This window comes from Podarcis filfolensis, assembly GCF_964270895.1.
Source record: "Podarcis filfolensis genome assembly, chromosome: 1".
Classification (NCBI taxonomy): domain Eukaryota; kingdom Metazoa; phylum Chordata; class Lepidosauria; order Squamata; family Lacertidae; genus Podarcis; species Podarcis filfolensis.
The window spans coordinates 74057305-74080657 of NC_139604.1; the positions used below are offsets into that span (position 1 = coordinate 74057305).

The 23353-nt window shown below is 41.8% G+C and overlaps 1 protein-coding gene across 5 annotated transcripts in view; it reads right to left on the minus strand.

The window, feature by feature from the left end:
• METTL15 (methyltransferase 15, mitochondrial 12S rRNA N4-cytidine) overlaps positions 1–23353 on the minus strand; it is an 87859-nt gene that overhangs the window by 36237 nt on the left and 28269 nt on the right. For all 5 annotated transcript variants that reach the window (XM_083599661.1, XM_083599659.1, XM_083599658.1 and 2 more), the window contains one exon: positions 5433–5569. In XM_083599661.1, coding sequence (XP_083455787.1) covers positions 5433–5569 — 137 coding nt within the window. The remainder of the gene's footprint in view (positions 1–5432; positions 5570–23353) is intronic.

The window sequence follows — 23353 nt, forward strand, 5'->3', positions numbered from 1 at the left end:
CTAGTAAGCCAATTATTTTTAAAGCTGATATATTATAATTATCTGACTTGCAAAGAGCTCGAAACAAATAAATAAATTGAAAACTAGCACTACTAGCATTGAAAACAAAGCATCATAAAGTGCAAACTATATATTTGGTCACGAGTATCTATACTAGTTGAGGTAATTCCACCTCTTCTCTTCAGAAACTGGGAAACCATGTTCTGATACAGAGCTATAGGACCTCTTACAAGCATTCCCAGGGTTCTATAGGGGACCTCTAGCAAGAGAGAGGCAGATCTGATTACATTAAATCTCAGTCTTGTAAGTTCTGGCTGATGGCAGCAGAAATCGCTGTCAAATTTCACTACTACAACCAACAGGAAAAATTGATATAAATTGGATTTTTTTAAGAGGTTTGCATGATTCACAATGCAGTACTATATAGTCATTTTGCAGTGTTTCTCCAAGAATACATGGATTACTCAAAGAAGGAAAGAAAAAGGCAATTTCAAGATGATGAGGAAAAAACATTGAACAGCTCTGCAACTAAACTAACATTATATCCAGAGTTACTTCCCTAATATAAACAAATTCTAAACTTTGGTACAGCCACTATTTTGGGGGCAGGGGATAGGTGCCCAGCAAAAAGTGCATGCATCCTAGTCCCTCCTAATTTGGATTGCATGGGGGTGGGGGAAAGGTTGCATATATTATTTATTGAACTAGTTCAGGGTTTCCCAAACTTGGGTCTCCAGGTGTTTTTGGACCACAACATCCATGACCACTGGTCCTGCTAACTAGGGATGATGGGAGTTGTAGTCCAGCCCTGAACTAGAGACATGATGTACACCATGGATGAGGAACAGATGCAAGGCCAAATGCAACCTTCCAGACTTCCCTATCTTGCTGTTTGGACTCACCCCAGGCCATGCCCCTTACTGGCCCTGCTTTGTACCCCCTTGCATGTTTCTGCCTGGTTGGAATATGTCCTTGAACTCAGATAAGTTTCTTGCCTGCTTGGTTGAAAGACCAAGGTATTACTCACTTTTGCCTCTGGCCCTGATCACTACCAGTGGTTGCCACAAGGTTATTCAGAAAGGCACGTGAAACGTAGACTGGAAAAGGTTCCACACACATTTTACACAACCACTGACCTATGGCCCTTTCTTTTAGAAATGATTAAAATTGTGATGCACCCCTCAAGGCTTTCGTCCTTGTTATTCACACAATCATTTGTAAGGTCAACTACACAAACCAGTTTTGAAAGACAAGTATTACTGAAGAGACAATTCTGCACAATGTAGACATCTGGCCTGCAATTATTTCTTCCAACCTGAGGCCACATAAAGATTTCAAAAGCCAGTGTACTGAACATGCACATAGAGAGGCAGAAAGTTGAATTGTAGGTGTTCCCTCTTGTATGTCTGGGTTTGTATTCTAAATTTTACACACACACAAATCAGAATTCATTTTGTTGCAGTAAACTTAATTTCACCTTGAACCAAAGCACACACATTTTAGGCAGTCAATATATATGATGAATTTATTTCCTCCTTCATCTAAGGTATGATTTCATTTCCAACTGAGTATATTATAACAACTTGACTCCACTGTGTAGGATCTGCGTAGGTTTCTCATCCTTTCAAGTTTGCAATGATACTAACATAAGTGCTAGATTGCAGGCACCTTTTGTAACCTTTCACTTTCAGTGGCTGTAAGAGGGTTTATTTGTAATATATATTGCAACTGACAGAATTCTATTTTGCTCTGGAATCTTTGCAGCAATTCCGAACTTGTAGGCTTCCCCCGAATGCACGTCAAAGGATTCCTACCCACACACTGAATACCTAATAGGGCCTGACCCATTTCCTTTTCTTATTAAAACAGCACTGCATCTTTAATGAAGACCACAGCTAGAAAAAAAAGAAGGGCTAAGCTTGCTCAAAAAGTATGAGTCTTTAAACTCCAAGAAAAACCCAAAGCATTCCATGCCATAACAAATCCACATACAGCATTAATATCCAATTTGGTTGTAAACAGTATGCTATATGACTGCCATTCTCAAAAGATGGGAAAATCAACAGCTAACACAGGTTTTTGAGCAAGAAGTCCGAGACTAGACAGAATCTGAGCAGTGAGAGCAGACACCGACTAGAGGCCTGGATCAGCTGGCCTGAAGCTTGGGCAGGGGCCATCTGGGGTGGAAGAGGGTAACCTTAGGTTGTCTCTCAGGGAATGCTGACTCATTTCTCCAAGTTGTGGGAGTAAGGTCCTACTACTTCGAGGGAAATCTTGTGTTCAGAGTCTGGGTACAGGTGGGTCCTGACATATACAGCCAATTGGAAGCTGAAGAAGCCACGCCAGACAAACCAGAACACTCATTTCTGGGTTTGCGGCGTTTGGGAGCCAAAATGTTCGACTGCTAAAGTGTTCATCAACCAAGGTACGGCTGTACTAGATCAGGGGTAGGCAACCTAAGGCCCGTGGGCCAGATGAGGCCCAATCGCCTTCTCAATCCGGCCCGTGGACGGTCCGGGAATCAGCATGTTTTTACATGAGTAGAATGTGTCCTTTTATTTAAAATGCATCTCTGGGTTATTTGTGGGGCCTGCCTGATGTTTTTACATGAGTAGAATGTGTGCTTTTATTTAAAATGCATCTCTGGGTTATTTGTGGGGCATAGGAATTCATTCATTCACACACACCCCATATAGTCCGGCCCACCACATGGTCTGAGGGGCGGTGGACTGGCCCACAGCTGAAAAAGGTTGCTGACCCCTGTACTAATGACTTGCCTCTGATAGCGTGAGCTTCCCCTTTAGGGATGGGGTGGGAACTCATTAGAGTGCTCCTTCCCTGGAGACTTATGGTGTAAGGGAGAGGCAAACGGGAAAAGATGAAAGGACAGAAACCAGCAGTTATAGAGAGCCTAGAGAGATTATCAGCAGCGTGTCGTCAGACAGTCGGTCTGACGAAGAGGGGGAGGAGGAGGATGAGCCTGGGACAAGTCATGCTGTACACAGAGGAAGTAAGGGGAGGAGTTTTCGCAGACTTGCATGCTGGGTGAAAAAAAAGGAGGAAGTAACATTAGAGGGAGCAACTGCGCACAAGGGGAAGGAGGTTAATGGAAACGCTGGAGATGTACGTTTGAACTTTGTCAAATAAATCAATTGTTTGGAACTGGCTGGGAGCCCGGAGTCTTATCTATGGTCAGCTGGACAGCACTAAGCCTCTGACATATGGTCTCTAACTGATTTTGGCTGTGAGACCTGGAAGACCTGCTTTCTACCTTGCAGGTCCTTACTGACTCCATATAAAGCTGAGGCTACTGAAGAAACATTTGGGTTGGGGAATTGTTTAGGGGTTTTCATTGGGGGTGGGGTTGTTGCACTTTTTGATATTACTTGTTTGTATCTTTATTTTAGATCTTATTATGGATTATGTGGAAATTGTTTGGTTTGGTTGTGTACTTTCTGATGTTTTTATTTTTTGTTTATGACTTAGGTTATGTTGCAGTTTTTCATTTTTTTCATGTTGTAAGCCACCTTAAGCATGGTTTAACTATGGAAAGGCAGCATACAAATAACATTATGTATGTATTATGTAATACTTTGGGGAACAGCGAGATGTGGAGGGCCATACATATGATCCTTAAGCACCCTCTCCAAGGTATGCTGATGATATCCAACTCTCTTTTTTCTGAAAAATCGGAACTGGGACTGACTTAGAAGGCCCTGAACCAGTGCCTGGAATCAGTGGTGGGGTGGAGTGGATGAATCCTAGCAAGACAGAGGCTCTGCGGGTGAGTGATTCCTAGGTCTAGGAAGTCAGTAAGTTGTCTTCCCTGGATGGGGTTATGCTCTCTCTGAAGGTGCAAGTGCATTGTTTGAGGTTGCTCTTGGCTCCAGCTGTCACTGGAGGCTCAGGTATCCTTAATGGTTAGGAGTGCCTTTTATGGCCATTCCATAGCTTGACCATGGTTGTCCATGCATTGGTAACCTCATGACTGGATGATTGCAATGTGCTCTATGTCGGATTATCTTTGGATCTGGTCCAGAGGCTGCAGCTAGTGTAGAACGCGGTGGCTAGGTTGCCTTTGGGGACAAACTACTGCTAGTATACAGTGTTCAAAACTCCCATTGTTCTAGGCGCATTTTGTGACTGGGAACTTCATTAGCGCGAGCAGTTTCTGAGCTCTGGGCACAGTACTGCGCCTAAGACTTCAGATTAAAACTGTGGAGTAGAAGGAAAGGAGGACCTTTTTCTGCCTCCTCACTTCCAGCTATTCTCTGAAGACTGGAGAAGAGACCCTCTTAAGAATATTAGTGGGGTGGGCAGGGGAAGGACTAGACCATGTGAAAAAATTAACGTAATATTTTAGCTGCAGTTCATTCATTTTCAGCTTTGTATTTTTGTTATAAAAAAGCGAGCCTAGACATTCCGTTGTTGTGCCCATAACCTAGGTTTAAGGTGCCATCTAGCTCCTAGGTTTCATATCTTAGTTTCTGACACTGCCAGTATATAATACCCTACTTGCAGGATTTGCAGTGGCTGCCAATCTGCTACCAGGCCAAATTCAAAGTGTTGGTAATAACACATGAGGCCCTCTAGAGATCAGGACCAGGTTACTTAAGACAACAACTTATCCCTTATATTTCCAGTACAACAGAAGAGGAAGAAAGAACTTTTGTGGAGTTGCTCTTTACTTTGCAGGAGAGCTCCTCCTGTAGCTTCCAAAGACCTCAGAAGCTCACACTGCAGTAACTTGGAGCAGGGCTTTTAGCGTGGCTGCCCTTGTTTTGTGGAATAGCATTCCTGTTGAGACACAACAGGCGGCCACTGTCTGCACATTCCAGAAACAACCAAATACATATTTACAGGCTTTCCCAACTGGATACATGGAACTTTGCTATAAGCATCTAATTTGCTTGGTTTCCTTTTTGTTTTAATTGCATTTGCTAGTTTTTTGTTTTGTTTATGTTGTTTCCAGTGTACACGGCCTTGAGATAGTTGTAGAGGTGATTAATAAATCAATAAATAATAAAAGCAATATACTTATTTTACAAAACTTATAAATTATTTATTGCATTTTAAAAATTGACCTTCAACCTAAAGACTCCCACGGTGGTGATTAGCTGAAGTATGCATGGCTGTAACAACAGTAACTCAAGGCACTAAATTCAAATTATACTGTATATACAGGCACGCGTGCACACACACACACATGCAAGTTGTGGCATGCAATTCTGCTTTCAAAATTCTACCTGTAACGTATATATATTCTGCCAGAGCAAACTATCTGGTGTAAATCTGTATCATTAATTTTATTTTATTATCATAGAACCAAAGAGTTTCAGAGTTGGCAAGGACCCCAGGGGTCATGCAAACACATGCATGTGTGCACACTCTTATGCTATTAACATATTAGACCTGAAATGAATTGTACTCACGGGTGAGATTCAGAAAGCCGCTGAGCTAGTTGATAGGCTGTGGGATCTCTGTCAAGAGCATATATTTTAATATCTGCTGCCTCTTGCATAAGCGCCTTGGTATGGCCTCCTGCTCCAAATGTCATATCAAGAATACACTGAGAGGTAGAAAAATAATAACCTTGTTATTTTACTTAATAGTGCAGGGGGGAATTAAAGTTTAGCATCCATCTCTGCTTATTAACCTTTAAATTGTTGATCGTATTATTTACCCAAACATTATGCGTATATTTGCATTTTGAGATCAGCATCAGCAGTCCTTAGGTTCCTAAATGGAAAACATAACTCACAGAAAAACCATTTGCCATCAGTCCACACCCTTGAAGATGTCTTAACTTCCAAAAGAAGTGGAAAAGAAACTTCACCATTCAGAGGCTATGTTTGATAGCTGTGGTAGGTCAAGCTATCTGCAGTGGTACAACATGGCCACAATAGTCCCAACAGGACTACTGCAATCTGCTCTATGTGGAGTGTCGTCTGAATGAGGCTTGGAAACTTCAACTGGTGCAAAATGCAGCTGTCAGGATGCTAATGAGACCAGAAGGTTTGAGCACGATAATATTTTTGCACTGACAACTATGGTGGTTACACAAAGCACTGGTATTAACCTTCAAGGCATTAAACAGTGTGGAACACAATTACCTTAAGAAAGGGTGGGCAACTGGATATGGCTGCCAAGCAAGATGCAGAACTGGTCCACCCTCTGTGGTCCACTTTTGAAAGGTAAGTGGGGATGCCTACCTGTCAGCCGCTTGATATCATTAATAATAATAATAATAATAATTTATTATTTATACCCCGCCCATCTGGCTGGGCCTCCCCAGCCACTCTGGGCGGCTTCCATAAAAACCAAAAATACAATAAAATATCACACGTTAAAAACTTCCCTGAACAGGGCTGCCTTAAGATGTCTTCTGAATGTCAGGTAGTTGTTTATCGCTTTGACATCTGCTGGAAGGGCGTTCCACAGGGCGGGCGCCACTACCGAGAAGGCCCTCTGCCTGGTTCCCTGTAGCTTTGCTTCTCGCAATGAGGGAACCGCCAGAAGGCCCTCGGCGCTGGACCTCAGCGTCCGGGCAGAATGATGGGGGTGGAGACGCTCCTTCAGGTATACTGGACCGAGGCCGTTTAGGGCTTTAAAGGTCAGCACCAACACTTTGAATTGTGCTCGGAAACGTACTGGGAGCCAATGTAGGTCTTTCAAGACCGGTGTTATATGGTCTCGGCGGCCGCCCCCAGTCACCAGTCTAGCTGCCGCATTCTGGATTAGTTGTAGTTTCCGAGTCACCTTCAAAGGTAGCCCCACGTAGAGTGCATTGCAGTAGTCCAAGCGGGAGATAACCAGAGCATGCACCACTCTGGCGAGACAGTCCGCAGGCAGATAGGGTCTCAGCCTACGTACCAGTTGGAACTGGTAAACAGCTGCCCTGGACACAGATTTGACCTGTGCCTCCATGGACAGCTGTGAGTCCAAAATGACTCCCAGGCTGCGCACCTGGTCCTTCAGGGGCACAGTTACCCCATTCAGGACCAGGGAATCCTCCACACCTGCCCGCCTCCTGTCCCCCAAAAACAGTACTTCTGTCTTGTCAGGATTCAACCTCAATCTGTTAGCCGCCATCCATCCTCCAACCGCTTCCAGACACTCACACAGGACCTTCACTGCCCTCACTGGTTCTGATTTAAAAGAGAGGTAGAGCTGGGTATCATCCGCATACTGATGAACACCCAGCCCAAACCTCCTGATGATCTCTCCCAGCGGCTGCATGTAAATGTTGAAAAGCATGGGGGAGAGGACAGAACCCTGAGGCACCCCACAAGTGAGAGCCCAGGGGTCTGAACACTCATCCCCCACCACCACTTTCTGAACACGGCCCAGGAGTAAGGAGCGGAACCACTGTATGACAGTGCCTCCAGCTCCCAGCCCCTCAAGACGGTCCAGAAGGATGTTATGGTCGATGGTATCAAACGCCGCTGAGAGATCCAGCAGAACTAGGAAACAGCTCTCACCTTTGTCCCTAGCCCGCCGGAGATCATCAACCAGTGCGACCAAGGCAGTTTCAGTCCCATGATGAGGCCTGAATCCCGACTGGAAGGGATCCAAATGGTCATTATGACATCTGGTGTGGGGTAAGTGGGTGTGACTGGGGAAAACCAGTCTCACATGTCAAATTAGGATTGCTGGCAGGTTTAGTTTGGTCCACAAGCCAGAAGTTCCCTTTTCTTGAGGTTTAGAATCACCTGTACTGTAATCCAAGATCTGCACCAGATATCCTGCTCAGGTGTCCATCCATGTAATAGGTCAAGATGCTGAGCATCCAAGACAGGGTCTTCTCAGTGGTAACACCGCAGCTGAGGAATTCTCTTCTAATTAACATTCATTTGGTCTCTACAGTACTAGGATTCAAGATGGCCTTATAAACTTAGCTTTGTAATATTGTGCTTCCTTAAGATAATGTGTCATACATTTCCTGCAGTTCTATAGTTCTACTTGTGCGTTGCGCCTTGTGAGGGATACTTATAAAGAACTTAATATATATTGTATAAAAGAGTAAGTAGATAACTTTCTAGGACATTAGATGCTACTATGAAAAGTTAATTATTAACAAGTTCCTGTGCCCAGATTACATATATTAATTTAAGCATTTTCCTAGGACTGCCAATCCAATAGTACATGCATATTAACTGTATTTTTAAAATGTATTTCACAAACTAGGCAATTAAAGAACATGAACTGACCTGGAGACATAGAATTGAGTTGCTCACAATGCCATAATGCGCATGTATTTCTGAAAAGACTGACTTAAAAAAGTCAACTTGTGCTAAAAACAACTCAAGAGAAACAATCCTCAAGTTGCAATTGCTGAATAATATCAGGTTTTGCACTTCTTTTTTCCAGCTATTACTTCAATAAGTGATACCAATACTGCATATGGAGATGTTCTGCTTTGGTAATTTCACATGCTCTGCCATTTATCAACAGCTCTGTTCTACTGGCCTGATGCTTTGTTTTAATATAGCATAATTGAAGAAACAGCTGAAAGGTAATTTGCTAAAAGAAAACCCCAGCAGAATATAGATACAGAAAATAGATTCACTATAGTGACAAACAGAGTTGTTCTCATGTGGATCACATATTTGTATGGCTCTTATGCTCTGCTATTCAATCTTATCAAACCCGTTTTCCCATTTTCTTACCATGTTTTTGTAACAAAATATGTCATCATGCTGCAGTTTGCATGGCCTCTGATAGGTGGCCATGCCAACTTCAGTGTGATGACGGAATAGCAGGCAGGAGGCAGAGACAGGTAGGTAAGCAAACAAGCAGCATGGGTGACCCAGAGGAACTGCAGAGGAACAGCCAGGACAGGGCAGGGTAGTTCCCCATCAACCATCCTGATCTGTTGTCATTGTGTCACTGCCGCTTTGGCCACAGCAGCATCAGAGGCCAAGGATGAAGAAAGTGACAACAAGGCAGGACAGTGGGGAGATGCCATGACAGGCAAGCACTCTCCCTGTTGCTACCATTGCTGATTGCTTATGGGAGACAACTCATGAGCCGGCTGGCAGTGAGTGGGCAAGTGGGAGGCCTGTGCAGATCTTCCCATGCCCCCCCCCCAATCTCTCCTTTGTCCACCAGGGCAGGGTTTAAGGATCTGTGAAGGGATGGAGGGGAGTTGGGTGAGGTTAAGGGAGGGGGTAGGGATGTGGGTGGCGCTGTGGGTTAAACCACAGAGCCTAGGGCTTGCCGATTGGAAGGTCGGCAGTTCAAATCCCCGCCATGGGGGTGAGCTCCCGTTGCTCTGTCCCTGCTCCTGCCAACCCAGCAGTTCGCAAGCACGAAATGCAAGTAGATAAATAGGTACCGCTCTGGCAGGAAGGTAAACGGCATTTCCATGTGCTGCTCTGGTTCGCCAGAAGCGGCTTAGTCATGCTGGCCACATGACCTGGAAGCTGTACGTCGCCTCCCTAGGCCAGTAAAGTGAGATGAGCGCCACAACCCCAGAGTTGTCCATGACTGGACCTAACGGTCAGGGGTCCCTTTACCTTTACCTTTAAGGGAGGGGGTGGCAAAGAGGTGAGGGTGGCATGAGAGCAGGGGCAGGAGCCCCTACTACGTGAAGCTTAAGAACAGGCACATCTCCCCAGAGCAAGGGTGGCTAAACTCTTTTGACCCTAAAGATGGACAGGTATACCTTTGAGGCTACAGGGCAGTGGTAGATGTGGTGGATGTATGTGTGCATGTACACATATGCTACGTATACGTTATATGTAGTGACCTCACACATACAGCACACAAACATGAGACAACCAGGCCCACAGCACTCTCTCATTCTCTCTCACACACAAGCAATCACACACACATGCATACACTGTCACACACAAACATACGTAAACACAGGTGCACATGCATATATACAACCAGCCCTTACTTGGAACATTATCATCTGTGAAAAGCAAAGGCAGCGTTTCTCCACACCCCTACTTCAGAGCAGGGGCAAGTGGAAATGCTGCCTTTTACTCTTAAAGAACAGGCAGGCATTATCTCTCTGCTGCTTAGCGCTAAGAGTGGAAAAGAAAGATCACTTTGTCAGTTCTTAATAGAAGGTATCTAAAGTTAAATATGTACCTTGGATTTCAGGAAAGCCCAGAGGAACAGTATTCTATGGCTAGCTACAGTAATGGGAAAAGGAGCCCAAGATGGGTGGGAGTTTCTATGTATGACTGCCTAAGTTGCAACTATAAAGAATTCAAACAACATAAAACTCAGAGCGTTCTGAAGAGGCAAAAAACCCAAAGGTCATGTCATACATAAAAAATGGAAGCGATGGCAGGTAACAAAGCAGAAGTTTGGACAAGCATCCCAGACTTGTAGGGCGTTTACAGCTATGTTCCAAGTAAGATGGACAGAACAGCAGGACTGCTCACACACAGATCATTTTTAGTCACTTTAAAATTTAAGTGTAGGTAAGATGGAACTTCCAAATAAAATGCCATAATTAAAGTTCCTGGTTTGCACTAGAACTTGACAGAAGTACATACAAATAGGAAGAACATGTATGCTTTATCCTGTGCTTCCTTGGCCAACCCAGAGACAGTACATGAAAGGCTGACTTCAACACATTTTTTTTTTTTTTAAAAATTGTGTCATATATAACTAATCTTCCTTTTGGAAGATTAAGGCTGCAATCCTATACCCAGTTTCCTAGGAGTAAGCCCGACAGAATTCAATTGGATTTACTTCTGAGCAGACATACAGGACTGCACTGTACTAATAGCTTATGCATATTCCCAACACTTCGTAATACATTAATTACAGAATTCATTCAACATTCAAGAGCACAGAAAACAGATCATTAGTTTGGGCATACTTCACACACCTTGCCTGGTCCCCCCTCCCCCCGTTTCCCCCCCTTTTTTGGAGGGGGGGATAATTCAGTACAACTAGATGACATTTTATCCCCATGGTCCTGTAAATACCAGAAAAGATTATTATACGACCACTTCCTGCAATGAGTCACACTTCTATAGTTAAGTTATGATGCCCTGCTACAGTTTCTCATAGGAATTTTATAATCAGTTTGTGACTGTACATTTTTGAAAGTATTCAAGTTTCTCATGATAGCCACAGAAAAATAAAGCATTCCAATGCTGCTTCCCCCCACCCCAAATTTAGTGATACATCTATGGAAGTCCATCACCTTAAGTTTGCATTTAAAGAAGAGATAATGATCTTCACTTTGAATTTATAATACTGGTTTAAATCACTTTGTCATGTTTTTCAACAGTATGTCTCAATATTTACTTTTCTATAATTAATGTATTCTTGTCACTATTTTTTTCACCTTTTAACAAGATTAGATAGAAAAAAATACGGAAAAATATTTTGTTCCATTAGATCTCTGGCTGTACTGAATAAAAGCATAAATCGCACAAGGCAAGAGTATTAAAACTGATCTTGAGATAATCATTCTTATTAATGAATTTTGTTCTTACAGTGTAGTAGGATTTTTTTAAATTTTATTTTTCGGTGAGGTCTGCAATGATGGCTTAGGCTGTAGTCCTAGACACACCCTGGATGTAGATGGCTGGATGGGGAGTGGGGTTAGGCTCTTGTGTGCCACACTCACTGCTGGTGGAAATGAGAGCCACTGGGCTTGGGAGGGCACCACTGCAGTGGAGGTCCCAGGTACAAGCTATTGCTGGTAAGTAACCAGCGGAAAGGCTCCCAGAATGAATGTAGCTAGGTGGGCCACAAGGTGCCAGAGGTCTTGAATGCACTAGATCCTAAAGCCCCACAATGTTTCAACCTTTCACCTATGCCAGCCTGGAGATGGAATAGTGAAATAAAACCTCACAGATCTTCTGCCTTGCTAGCAAGAACCAGTAGGACTTCTGATACCGCTCCATGTCTCTCCAGCCTCTCATTAGGATTGCTTTGCCCACTTCCTTTCATTGATCACACATTACAAGATGCCGCCTGAGAAACTTATATTTCTCTGTCATCACTTTGAGGCCTTTGCTTTTCCACCTCACAAAATGCAAAGGGTGTGATCCAGACCTGCTGTTCTTTGAGTGGAAAGTCTTCTCCATTCATGGAAGAGATCTGGATCCAGCAGAATTTCCTGCTCCACTGGCTTCCTGCAGGCAGACAGGGAGCGGGGAGACTATTTTCACCAACCATCATCAGATCACTCAAAGTTCCTACTACACCCTCCCACTGTTTCAAGAGGTCTCCCAGACCTCTGGAATAGGTGAATGGGGAGCATAGGGGAAACCAGTGAAACGTGTTTGCTCCTCTTCCATTTTCAACTAGTCCACACAACTCTGGATCCAACAAAATGTGTGTGGGTGCGAATGTTAACAAACCTATTGATCACCTTATATATTAATGGTATAATATTTCATAGCCTAGACACCTGCAGTCCAATAAATGGCTGGCTGGTTCCAATCAATAGGAAACTCACCTACATATATACACAAGTTCTTGACATTCACTGCCCCATTAGGATTACAGCTCACAATACTGCAGTGACAACAAAAGCTCTCTCAGGGTAAGCCTATCCCTTCTGGCATCTCACACCCACATAACATGGGTTTCCAGCTCATCCAACCTCCCTTGCCTGCTCAGTTCCCTCCTGTCAATAATGCACAGTCCCAGTGTAATGCCTACCACAGCAAGGTTTAATAGTGCTAGATTTGTGGAGAGAGAAACATAATATACGGATATAGTAAGCAAGAGGAGGGAAATGGTGGGGAGTTAATGTAACAGAGTAGCTGAAGAACTACATGCAGTGAGGAAGGGCTGAAGATTGAAGAGGGGAGAAGCAACTGAGGAGAGAAGCCAAGAGAAGGAAAAAGAGACAAAGAGTGAGCAAAAGTAACATAATGAATGAACTGTGACAGAAATTGCTATTTCACTAGCAACAGTTAATTGGCACCATGGTACATAATCAGTGGTGGATGGGGATGAGTCATTCATATTTTCTTACTGTTTATGCATTGTTATTAGTAAACAGACTATGTAATCCATTTTTAACTATATGTAACCCCCCCTCCCCGGATTCCAGAGCGATTACCAATTTGCCCTCCCTATCCTTGATGTGTACAACTTGAAAGGTTCGCCCCAGTCCTACTTGACTCCTCCTTTCTTCAGCTCCATGTCACCACCTGTTCCCTCCCACCTTTCAGGTACCTACATTGTGCCACTTCCTTCGGCCACCTGTATTGACTTATTTCAATTTTCTCAAGCCTCCTTTACCACCTACCATTTCTTCAAAATCTTCTCTTACTCCACTGATTATTATGCACCATCCTTGTGAGCCTTTATCCCTGGTCTTCCTGTTCCTTAAGTTTCTGTCCATCTCTGGATATCTTCCAAGTCCTTGGGCTGTACATGCGTTTGGTCTGAATCCCAGACAATTGCAAATGAACATTCTTTGCCACCGCTCCATAGCAGCTAATCAGTGTCAGGGGCTCCCCTACTACAAGCACAATACTTTTGAGAACCCAGCAAAGGATCCCAAGGGTCTGAAGTACTGATGGAAAGTTTGTTTAGAGGAACTGTCAGAATTAAAAACAGCAGGAGCTCCGGTTTGGTATCTTTAAAGCTGTGATCCAATGCAGTTCTTTCAAGAGGCATAATGTGTTTCACATTTAGTAGCTGTGCCAGGAGATTTTGAATAGTCTTCAAATACAGCCCCACGTTCAGCTCATTATAGTAATACCAGCATACATATGCCCGTGGTCAGAACAGCATTTCTCAGAATGTCTGTCATATCAACCACTATCATATCAACCCAAACTCGTAAAGGCCCTTCTGGTTATGGGCCACCTGAGTCTGCAGGAGCACAGACAACTCTAGGAGCAAACTGCAGGCATGATCCTATTATCCTCCACAATGAGTAAGAATATTACCCACTCCAAGTTCTCATGACCTTATATGGGTTGTGCTTTGGGATGTTTACCCTAACCCACCATTAATGATCTAAAGCCCCCTTTCAGAAAATCTCCCACTATATCTCAATGCCACCATAGTGTCCTTTTTCCAAATCTCTGAGCAACCTCTTATAGCAGTTTTATGCAGATGTTGAATAGCACAAAACAGCTCCTCCAAGCAGTGCAGGAAGCTATGATGGTCAAAAGCCAGGCAACAGGGTCCATTTCCTGATATAGGTAATCAGCCTGGTTCTTAAACCAGGTCAGAAGTCAGACCAAACATTTTCCATCTCATTGTCAGACATTGTTGGGCAGCTGCCTACAAAGAACTCATTCTTCTTGTACATATCTATGCTATATACTTATGTAAGGAGAAAATCCGCAGGAAGGGAAAAGCTATAAAGACAAACCAAACAAATCAATGCAATGCTATATATTTCATTTTCCCTCCATTTTACAAAGATCATTGGTGTTACTAGGATGAGTCATCCTATCTAAACTCTGCAAATGTTTGGTCTTACTATTTAGTCTTACTGTTCAAAATCCTACTTCTTCACAGCAGAAATCACCTCTTGCTGCAACGAACTTGTTTTTAGTCAGCTTTAGACCATAAACTCTAAGTACACGAAAATTAAAAGATTGAAGTAGTCTACCTTTTTCATGACTGACGGTGCACTGAGAGCCACGACTTGTTGTGGCTTTCTCATTCTATGTAGTTACAACTCATATATCATTTTATATGGCCAATACACACACACATACACAGTTATCAGTTTATGTGATCTAGACAGATTGACAAGTAAAATATAAAAGCTAGAAACGACATTGTTTGATGTGCCCAACAAATCTGTCTGCCATGGGAATCTCCACATACACACATCAAATTGGCTTCATATTTATGGCTTTTGGTTAAATCCAGCTTGAGCTTTTTTTCTTTTTTAAAAGAAGGTCTCTATTCTCCTGCACAACATCTGTTACATTAGAAATAAAAGGGAACAAAATTCTAAAGAACCTGTAGTTCTGCTCCATCCCCACAGCCCAGTTGTGGGTAAAATATATTTCTACTACACTCATTCTCTAAAAGACCATCACATTTATAAAGTGAGAAGCACTTGTGCACTAGAGTCGACCTCATCAGATCCAGAAAGTGCAGGAAACTTGCTGTACAAAAATGTGATCAACTAATTATGAAGCAGTCACAATGCATTTTTGTGGGGAAGTAAATATATGAATCCCCGTGGACCCACATGTGGGTGAACAACAAAAAGAAATGGCCTGGATTCAAAAAGTGGGGCTTTGCACACTCTCCTGCAGGGAGAGATTTCCAGTAGCTGATATTAAACTCTCAAAATCACAACTTGTGCAGCAGTACAGTGTTAGGAATATAGGTTTTTAGACTTTTCTTATCCCACTTCTTTCTACCCCCCTTTTAAGGAACAGACCACATACTGCTAATAAAGTTAGAACGCTTTACTTACAGATTCACAGGTCTGATACATGCATTATTCCATGCAGCTGAAAGGAGAAACACAGGGAGAATATTCCTGGGTAGAAAATGCAGAATATAGTTCCAAGCATGTGCTGTAAGCTCAGGAACATGATGGTTACATGATGCGGGGGGGAGGGGGGAGAAGCTTCACTTACTCTCCAGAAGAAGAGGGGGCATGACTTAATTGAGTCCATCTAGCAATTCAGCGCTGTGGTCCTTAACACTTCATGTACTAACTAACCAGCCTCATGTTTGCTGTATTGACTGCAAACTCCCACAATTTTGAAATACTAGTATGAGAGATTTGTTCAATCATCTGTCCCTAAGACAGAGCCTTCTATGCTTGGTCCCACATCTCCAAACATCAACCACTGGAAGCAGAAGGCTGAAGCAAGAAAGGTACCTGCCAAATACAAGGGACTCCCATGCTGTAAAAATGTACAGAAAACATCACTAACTTGAAGGGGGGTGGGAGTGGGCGTGGCTCCACAGACAAAGCAGCACCACACAGGTACATTAAGATAAACCAGGATTACAAGGTCTCTAGACTCTATTTATTCTTTAACTCTTACTACAACTCTACAATTTTATGATTCTTATCAGTAATTTGCAATGTAATTTTGATATATTTCTTTGAATGCTTGCTTGCAATGTGCTCCTCTCACCCAGGAAAACAGAATGCACATCTTAGTTAAAGTTAGATTTCAAAAAGAAACACACACACACACACACATACACACTTTACATGTTAAGTCAGAGTTGAACATAAGGTAGCTCTGGACAGCTGGTAGATCTCTGGGTGACTTTCAGAACATCACCAAAGATTTCTGACTCCCAGCTGCTTAATAAGAGCAGCAATGAACCTACAACTCCCTTTCCTCCCAGATCCCAAATTACATTGCTGAATGAAGTAAGGTTGGGGTAACCAGAGGGGAAATTGTGTGTGGGAGGATTATGAACCCATATCAAGTGCTGATACGAAAAATAAATAAATCTTGGGATTAAATTTCACTAATTGTAAGAATATGATCTTTTCAACAGATTCTGCTTGGTGGATTTCAAGACCCTAGTAAAACAAACAAACAAACCTAAAGTAGATCCCACAAGTCTGAAGTCTGTCGGTTCATCTGGTAAGTGGAGTAGTTCTAAAGTAAGATCCAAAGAGGGAGGAGTGTAATGTGAGGAGCAAATTCAAGGGAGGGGCGGACGGGAAGGGCTCACAAATACCTAGATCTGGCCCTATTCACAAACATTTCTCCATCTTAAAGAAGCTCATCATATTTTGTTACCTGAGATACCGGCAAAAAAACCCACACACCCCCAAAAGCCCACCACCACCGACAACCATCTACCACCTTCTCTTTGTAACTAATTACTTTGTTCTAACAGGAGCTTCATAATCCCAATACCTCATGGAAAACATGTGAGAGGGCATTAAAATCTGACCTAACATTCTGAAAAGGTAGAAGAAGCCCAAGTCAGATGAGAAGACATCCTTACACTAATAGTGGTCCTGAGCAACAACATACCCCAGAATACGGTAACAAAACCTGTAAGATAAAATTTAAGTCTAAATAATTGAAAAGGTGCTACAGAATTATACAATGCAATAGTCAAAAAGTCATCTCACATCCCCATCCTATTAATGAATTTCCCTCATTTTCTATACATCGTTAGCCACTTTTACAATTGACTTCAGCATATTGCAAAGAGAATGCAGCAGAAATAATCAACAAACATACCCTTAAATTAACATGTCATGATGCGCAGTTTTATTTAAAAAGAACTATTCTATAATTATCTCTTTTTGATGAAAACCTTAATTGATTTGTTCCTGCTGTTCTCTGCAGGTTGCTTTGCTATTCTGCACCCAAAAATTAACAAAACTGCTTACACCAGTTTAATTTCAGGGAGCAATCCAAAATATCAGTGTCAACTGCAGAATGGCTTATTATGGCAACAATCAATCTATTTAAAGGAGACTAATGGAAGCAGTATCACTTTTCGTCTGACACACACATGGAGTCTTTTTCCTGTCAACTCAAGTTCAAGCTTGGACTCAATTTACAACTCAGCCGAGTACAACATACACAAAGCTATCATGGCATAAATCTCATCAGCCTATGATAATGTATTGCTTTGGAACACTCAAATCGTGATTGTAAATAGTAGGCTCTCTGTTGAACGATAAATACAACATTAAGGAAAACAGACTAGAACCAATATATGTCCTTCTTTAATCTGCACTTTAAAGCAATATTGTCATAGTCAGCTACAAGCACTGTAATTAGGATGATAATTTAATACACATTGTTCAAAACATGAATTATCTTTTCAAAATATTTACAAAAGTTTTTTGGCCAAAACTGAATGAAATCATCAGATTACAGTCAGGCTATTGATTCAACAACAGTGGTACCTCTGGTTATGTACTTAATTCGTTCTGGAGGTCTGTTCTTAACCTGAAACTGTTCTTAACCTGAAGCACCACTTTAGCTAATGGTGCCTCCCGCTGCCGCGGCGCTTCCGCCGCCCGATTTCTGTTCTCATCCTGAAGCAAAGTTCTTAACCTGAAGTACTATTTCTGTGTTAGCAGGTCTGTAACCTGAAGCATATGTAACCTGAAGTGTATGTAACCCGAGGTACCACTGTATATTATGATCCAAATTAAAGTAGCAGGGGAGCAGATTAGATTATTACGTTAGGAGTTGTGACATGTAATGCAAAGTGAAATAGCTTGAATATATGGGGGAAATTTAAAAGAGACCCAGTTTAAGTCATTGCACAGTAGTCATTTTGTATAAACAGTATTTGTAGAAGAATTTGATTACCACAAAGGAAACACTGCTACAAATATACGATCTCAGGCATTATACCTTTATACCTGCAACAGATTGCCATCACCTATCTATGAGAAAGCCAAACAATAGCATGGGACAATCTAGTGCTGTCACTGTCCCAGAAATAAGCAAACTCGGAATGCTATGCTTATTCTCAGAGATTATTAAACACAACAGTTCTCTTTCTTTCCATAAATAATAAATCTAGGAAAAAATTGTTGATGAGTTGATTGCATCAAACACAGTAACACTTAATGACTACAAAATAATACATTTCTACAAGGACAAGGGGCACACAGATGATTAGCATGTTTTAAACCTTTTCACAGTGGAGTTCTATATATGACTATATATTACATGGAGTTCAATACAGCTTCCTCCAGATAAGTAGGCATAGGATTGCAGCATCAGCAAGGATTGGGTTCTCCTTTCTATATGCTGCTTCTCAAGCAGCATTTTGAGGTTGCGTGCAGATGTACCTGAAGCACCAGGATGTGTTCTGCTTCTCTACACCTTTGCTGCTATACTAACCTGCATGCAGGGGTTGTCAACCTGGTTCCTACCGCCCACCAGTGGGCGCTTCAGGATTATTGGTGGGCAGTAGGGGATTCTACAGCACAAGCTGAATCCTCCTTCCATCGAGCACTGGTGAGCAGTAGGGAAATTTTACCTTCAAGAAAGATGCATTAGTGGGTGGTAGGTATAAAAAGGTTGACTACCTCTGCTCTAGAGCAAACATTGTGCCCCAGACATTGGGCTTCAAGTGAGTTGTGCACTTTGCTTCTGTTTATCCACTGCTTGGAATAGTTATCTGCTTAAACATATATTTTGTTATTTAGTCGTGTCTGACTCTTCGTGACCCCATGGGCCACAGCACGCCAGGCATTCCTGTCTTCCACTGCCTCCCGCAGTTTGGTCAGACTCATGTTAGTAGCTTTGAGAACACTGTCCAACCATCTCATCCTCTGCCGTCCCCTTCTCCTTGTGCCCTATATTTAGAGCTGTTATTTATATATTTAGACATGTTTTATCGTTGCTATTCTTTTTAAAGGGGGGTGTCCTCTTTGTTTTTTAGATTTTGAAAACTGTTACAGCAAGGGAAGGAGAACACTTCCACAGCAGTTTCATCACTGCTGAAATCATGTCTTTATGCACTCCACTTTTAAAAACTACTTTAATAACACATTAACTAATATTATAAAAAGTGGGAATAGGTGCTTCAGAAAATTCTAAGACAGCCTGTGGTGCACATAGATATCCCCACTCCTCTGGCTTGGGTAATTTGACCCCATTAATACAAACAAATTTAATCTGACAACAAAGATTGCTTGTCTATTCCCAAATTCCAATGGTACCACTTCAGAAATGCAGATAGCTCTGTTGCAGAGCAACACAAATAGCCTCTGCTTTCTACCCCACATCATATCATCATGGTAATTCACAGTGAAGAGGGCATAGGAGGACACAAGGCAGGAAGATGCTAAATTAACAATAACTTCAAGCTAAGACTCAAGTGATTTACATTGAGCAAGATTGTGGAAATAATCAGGCAAGCTACCCAGATTCAAGGATTTTGCTTTTGTAAAAGCAAAAAGCACTTGGTAGAAATGAAGACTCTTAAATAAATAGCACTGAACTCAGGCTGAACAATACTAATAAATGTAGGGAAGTTTTTTTTTTTTAATGATTGATGTTTTAATGTATTTTTAATCTCCTGTTGGAAGCCGCCCAGAGTGGCTGGGGAAACCCAGCCAGATGGGTGGGGTATAATAATAATAATAATAATAATAATAATAATAATAATAATAATAATAATTCTCAGCATTATACACCAGTAAAATACATAGCTCACTGCAGCATAGTGGTGTATTCAGACACAACCTTGTTGCAAGAGTTTCCCAGATTTTTAGTTAGTTGGTTTCAACACTGTATTCACACCGTGTGTGATCTTCCATTGCGATGACCTCAAAAAAACACATTTCAGAGCCATCATAGCAGTGGGTGGGACTTGACAATTATGGTTTACTCCTCTTCCCCTTAGCCACATGATTCCTTCTCACCCCTACTACCTATTCTGCACATGCACACAGTTGAATAAAGTGTACTTGTAATGCAATTCTATGTCTATGCAGAAGTAAGCCCTGTTGAATTCAATGGGACTTACTGCATGGCAAGAGAGGTTAGGGTTGTACCCCAGGTCTACAGTAGGGCATTTTATTTTATTAGCCACCAGACATTTGGTTAATTAATGGGGTAAACTTGAATAACTTTAAATATGGATAGAATGGAAGATTTTAGCATGAAAATATCATTTTTATTTTTAACCATGTTTTTTGGGAATGGAAAGGAGTCTTCCAGCAAGACGTCCTCTTCTTCTTCTCCTCCCCCAAATCTGCTCTGGAGGGGAAAGTTCCATTGCACAAGAAGAGGTTTGTTGCATCAATACAGTGAAAATGTACTTGATACAGTGAAAATGTACAGGCAAGCTCAAATCTAACAGTAAAAGTCGGGCTCGCTCCAAACTGCATGTTTTTCCTTAGGATGCAGACAAACTTAGATAACAACTGGGTTTGTTATTTTCACATATGGGGTATCAACCATCATTTGGTTCCTTCTTCTCAGCAGCGATAGGCACGACCAGCACAGCTCCTAACAGAGCCTGATTTGAATGTCTGTTACACAGTCCATCTTCAGCCTCTACAAGAGCTTCATCATCTGCAAACTTCTCTCTCTCCATCCTGATGTGCATGTGTTTAACCATCTAGCCTCATGAAGAGCTCTGGGTAACTCAAAAGCTATTTAGCAACATTTTGATTGGCCTTGTAAAGGTATTGCCCTAATGGGTTTTTGAAATAGTTGAGATGGGTCGGAACAATGGCCTGTTAGAGGCAGTTCTACACCACCACCAAAGAAGTCATCAACAGCTTTCTTAGTTCAAACAACTCGCACTGAATTTCAGCATCTTACACGCAGAAGCACTTCATCTCATCCCATGAAGCAACAAGCCGCTCCCACACAGAATTCTTTCTGCCTCCCTTCCTCCTTCTCTGACAGGGTGCCTAGACACTGATAAGGTGCAGAATGTATAAAAACAGGCAAACGAATAAGCCCAGATGCTGATCAAAGAGCCCAAGAGTCTCTTGAAGCAGACAAGAGGCTCCCTCTTATATCTGGTGAAAGCAGAGCCTGTCTTCCACTTCTGTCTGGGGAAGCCCTGCACTGGGGCCGCTAAACACAGTTGGCTGGTTCAGAAGCCTAGCACAATTAACCCTACAATAGCATGAAGGGGAGAAGATCACATATAAATCTGCCTGCACTAATGCAATGTGGTTGATTGCTGTATTAGCATCTGCACAGCTACCCTGCTTTACAGCAGTACAATACATTTAGTGGGTGCGTTGGAGGCAAAAGCAAATTGCTCAGATTACTCAGCACCTTGTCAAACACAAGATGTTGCACTGGGAAAATAAAATGCACAAAAAATAAGTTTAACTCAAAACAACTACATACCACGCTTCAAATAACAATTAAAAAGGAACACCTGCAAAAATCAGTTAACATTTGATGTCCACAAAACAGACTGCCACAGAAAACCTAACTTGGCAGGACCATCAGATTAGGCCACCCAAACATAACTACTACCTTGTTTTTTCTTCTAGTTTTCCCAATACATGTTTTTGTTATTGTACATTTCAGAAATGTGTGTGCAGATTTAAACTGAGGCAACCATGTCTCTTGAGAGGAGAAAAGCTACTATGAAGTGAACACTACATATATACTACATTTTTCAGTAATTAGAAATACAATGCTTCTGAGGAAGAGAGGATTTAATGACCTCTGATACACTGAAATTCGAGATGCTCATATTCTCATTTAGGATGCAGGTACAATACACCAATACATAATTAAAGAACATGAAGTTATTGTGATTTATATTTATGTGAGGTCGGTTTTACAAAATGGAGAGTATTTCAAGCTCATAGGGAAATTAATCTTATTTTAATTTCTTACCCCAGATTAATTTCTTACTATTGAAGCTCAAATTTCTCACCACTATATGATTATAACACAACTACCAGCATACTACCTACTGGAAAAAATTAAATCCACAAACTAACTGTCCGATGAAAAATTATTCTGTGTAAAATCCTACAATATAGCATGCATACAATGTATATTAAATACTGATGGCATGCCACATGTTTTTCCAAACTAATATACAGTAATGGGAATAACTTATAAAAAATGTTCACAGTTGAGCAGTGGTTTTCAAAAAACTAAAATACATGAAACAGAAAAGTGTTGTTCTCGATATAATTTTGGTGACTTGTTTTGAAATAGTCTCTGAGGAAAATCACATCAAATTATGAACTGTCAGCAATAGTCTGAATAAACCAGAAACTACAGTCAGGATTGAAGAATAATGAATCAGAAGCTTCATTAAGAAGGCAGAGCTAGAGAACAAGCCAGGAGTCAGTAATGAAGAGCAATTAGGAACAGAGCATAAACCAAAAGACAGAATTGGAGAAAAACGTCAGGAGTCATGACCAAGGAGAATAACTAGAAACACATGATATGCCAGAACCAGCAGCTAGCTTGGGTGAAGTTAGGACTGAGAACCCTAAGTGACCACATGGGACACTGCTTAGCAGCTCCCCAAACTTCCCTGAGCTTCCCATTTGAGGCAGTAGTCAGCAGTTTCTAACAGTCATTTATCAAACATGTTTGAAATTAAGTGCATATCAACACACTATTTTGAATTATGTGGATTTTTTTTTAACTTCAGGTATGCTTCAGCCACAATTTACATTCTCGACTCTATTTATTAAGGAAGAGGGAAGGGAAGTTCCATCGAGCAGCCTGAAATTCTTATAGTAACGTAACTACTTTGTTGGATACTGTCCACTCATTGTTTTGGGAGTACCAGTTTTAAAAACAAAGAATGTAAGCGAGTGAGAGAGATGAACAAAACGGCACAGTTAGGTGTAAGTTTACTACCTGTATTGTTCTATTTTATCAATATTTCCAGTAGTATAAACACATCTAATTCTTTCAGTCTTCCCTCATTACCTGCAAGAATAAGGTAAGGGTAATGGGACGCGGGTGGCACTATG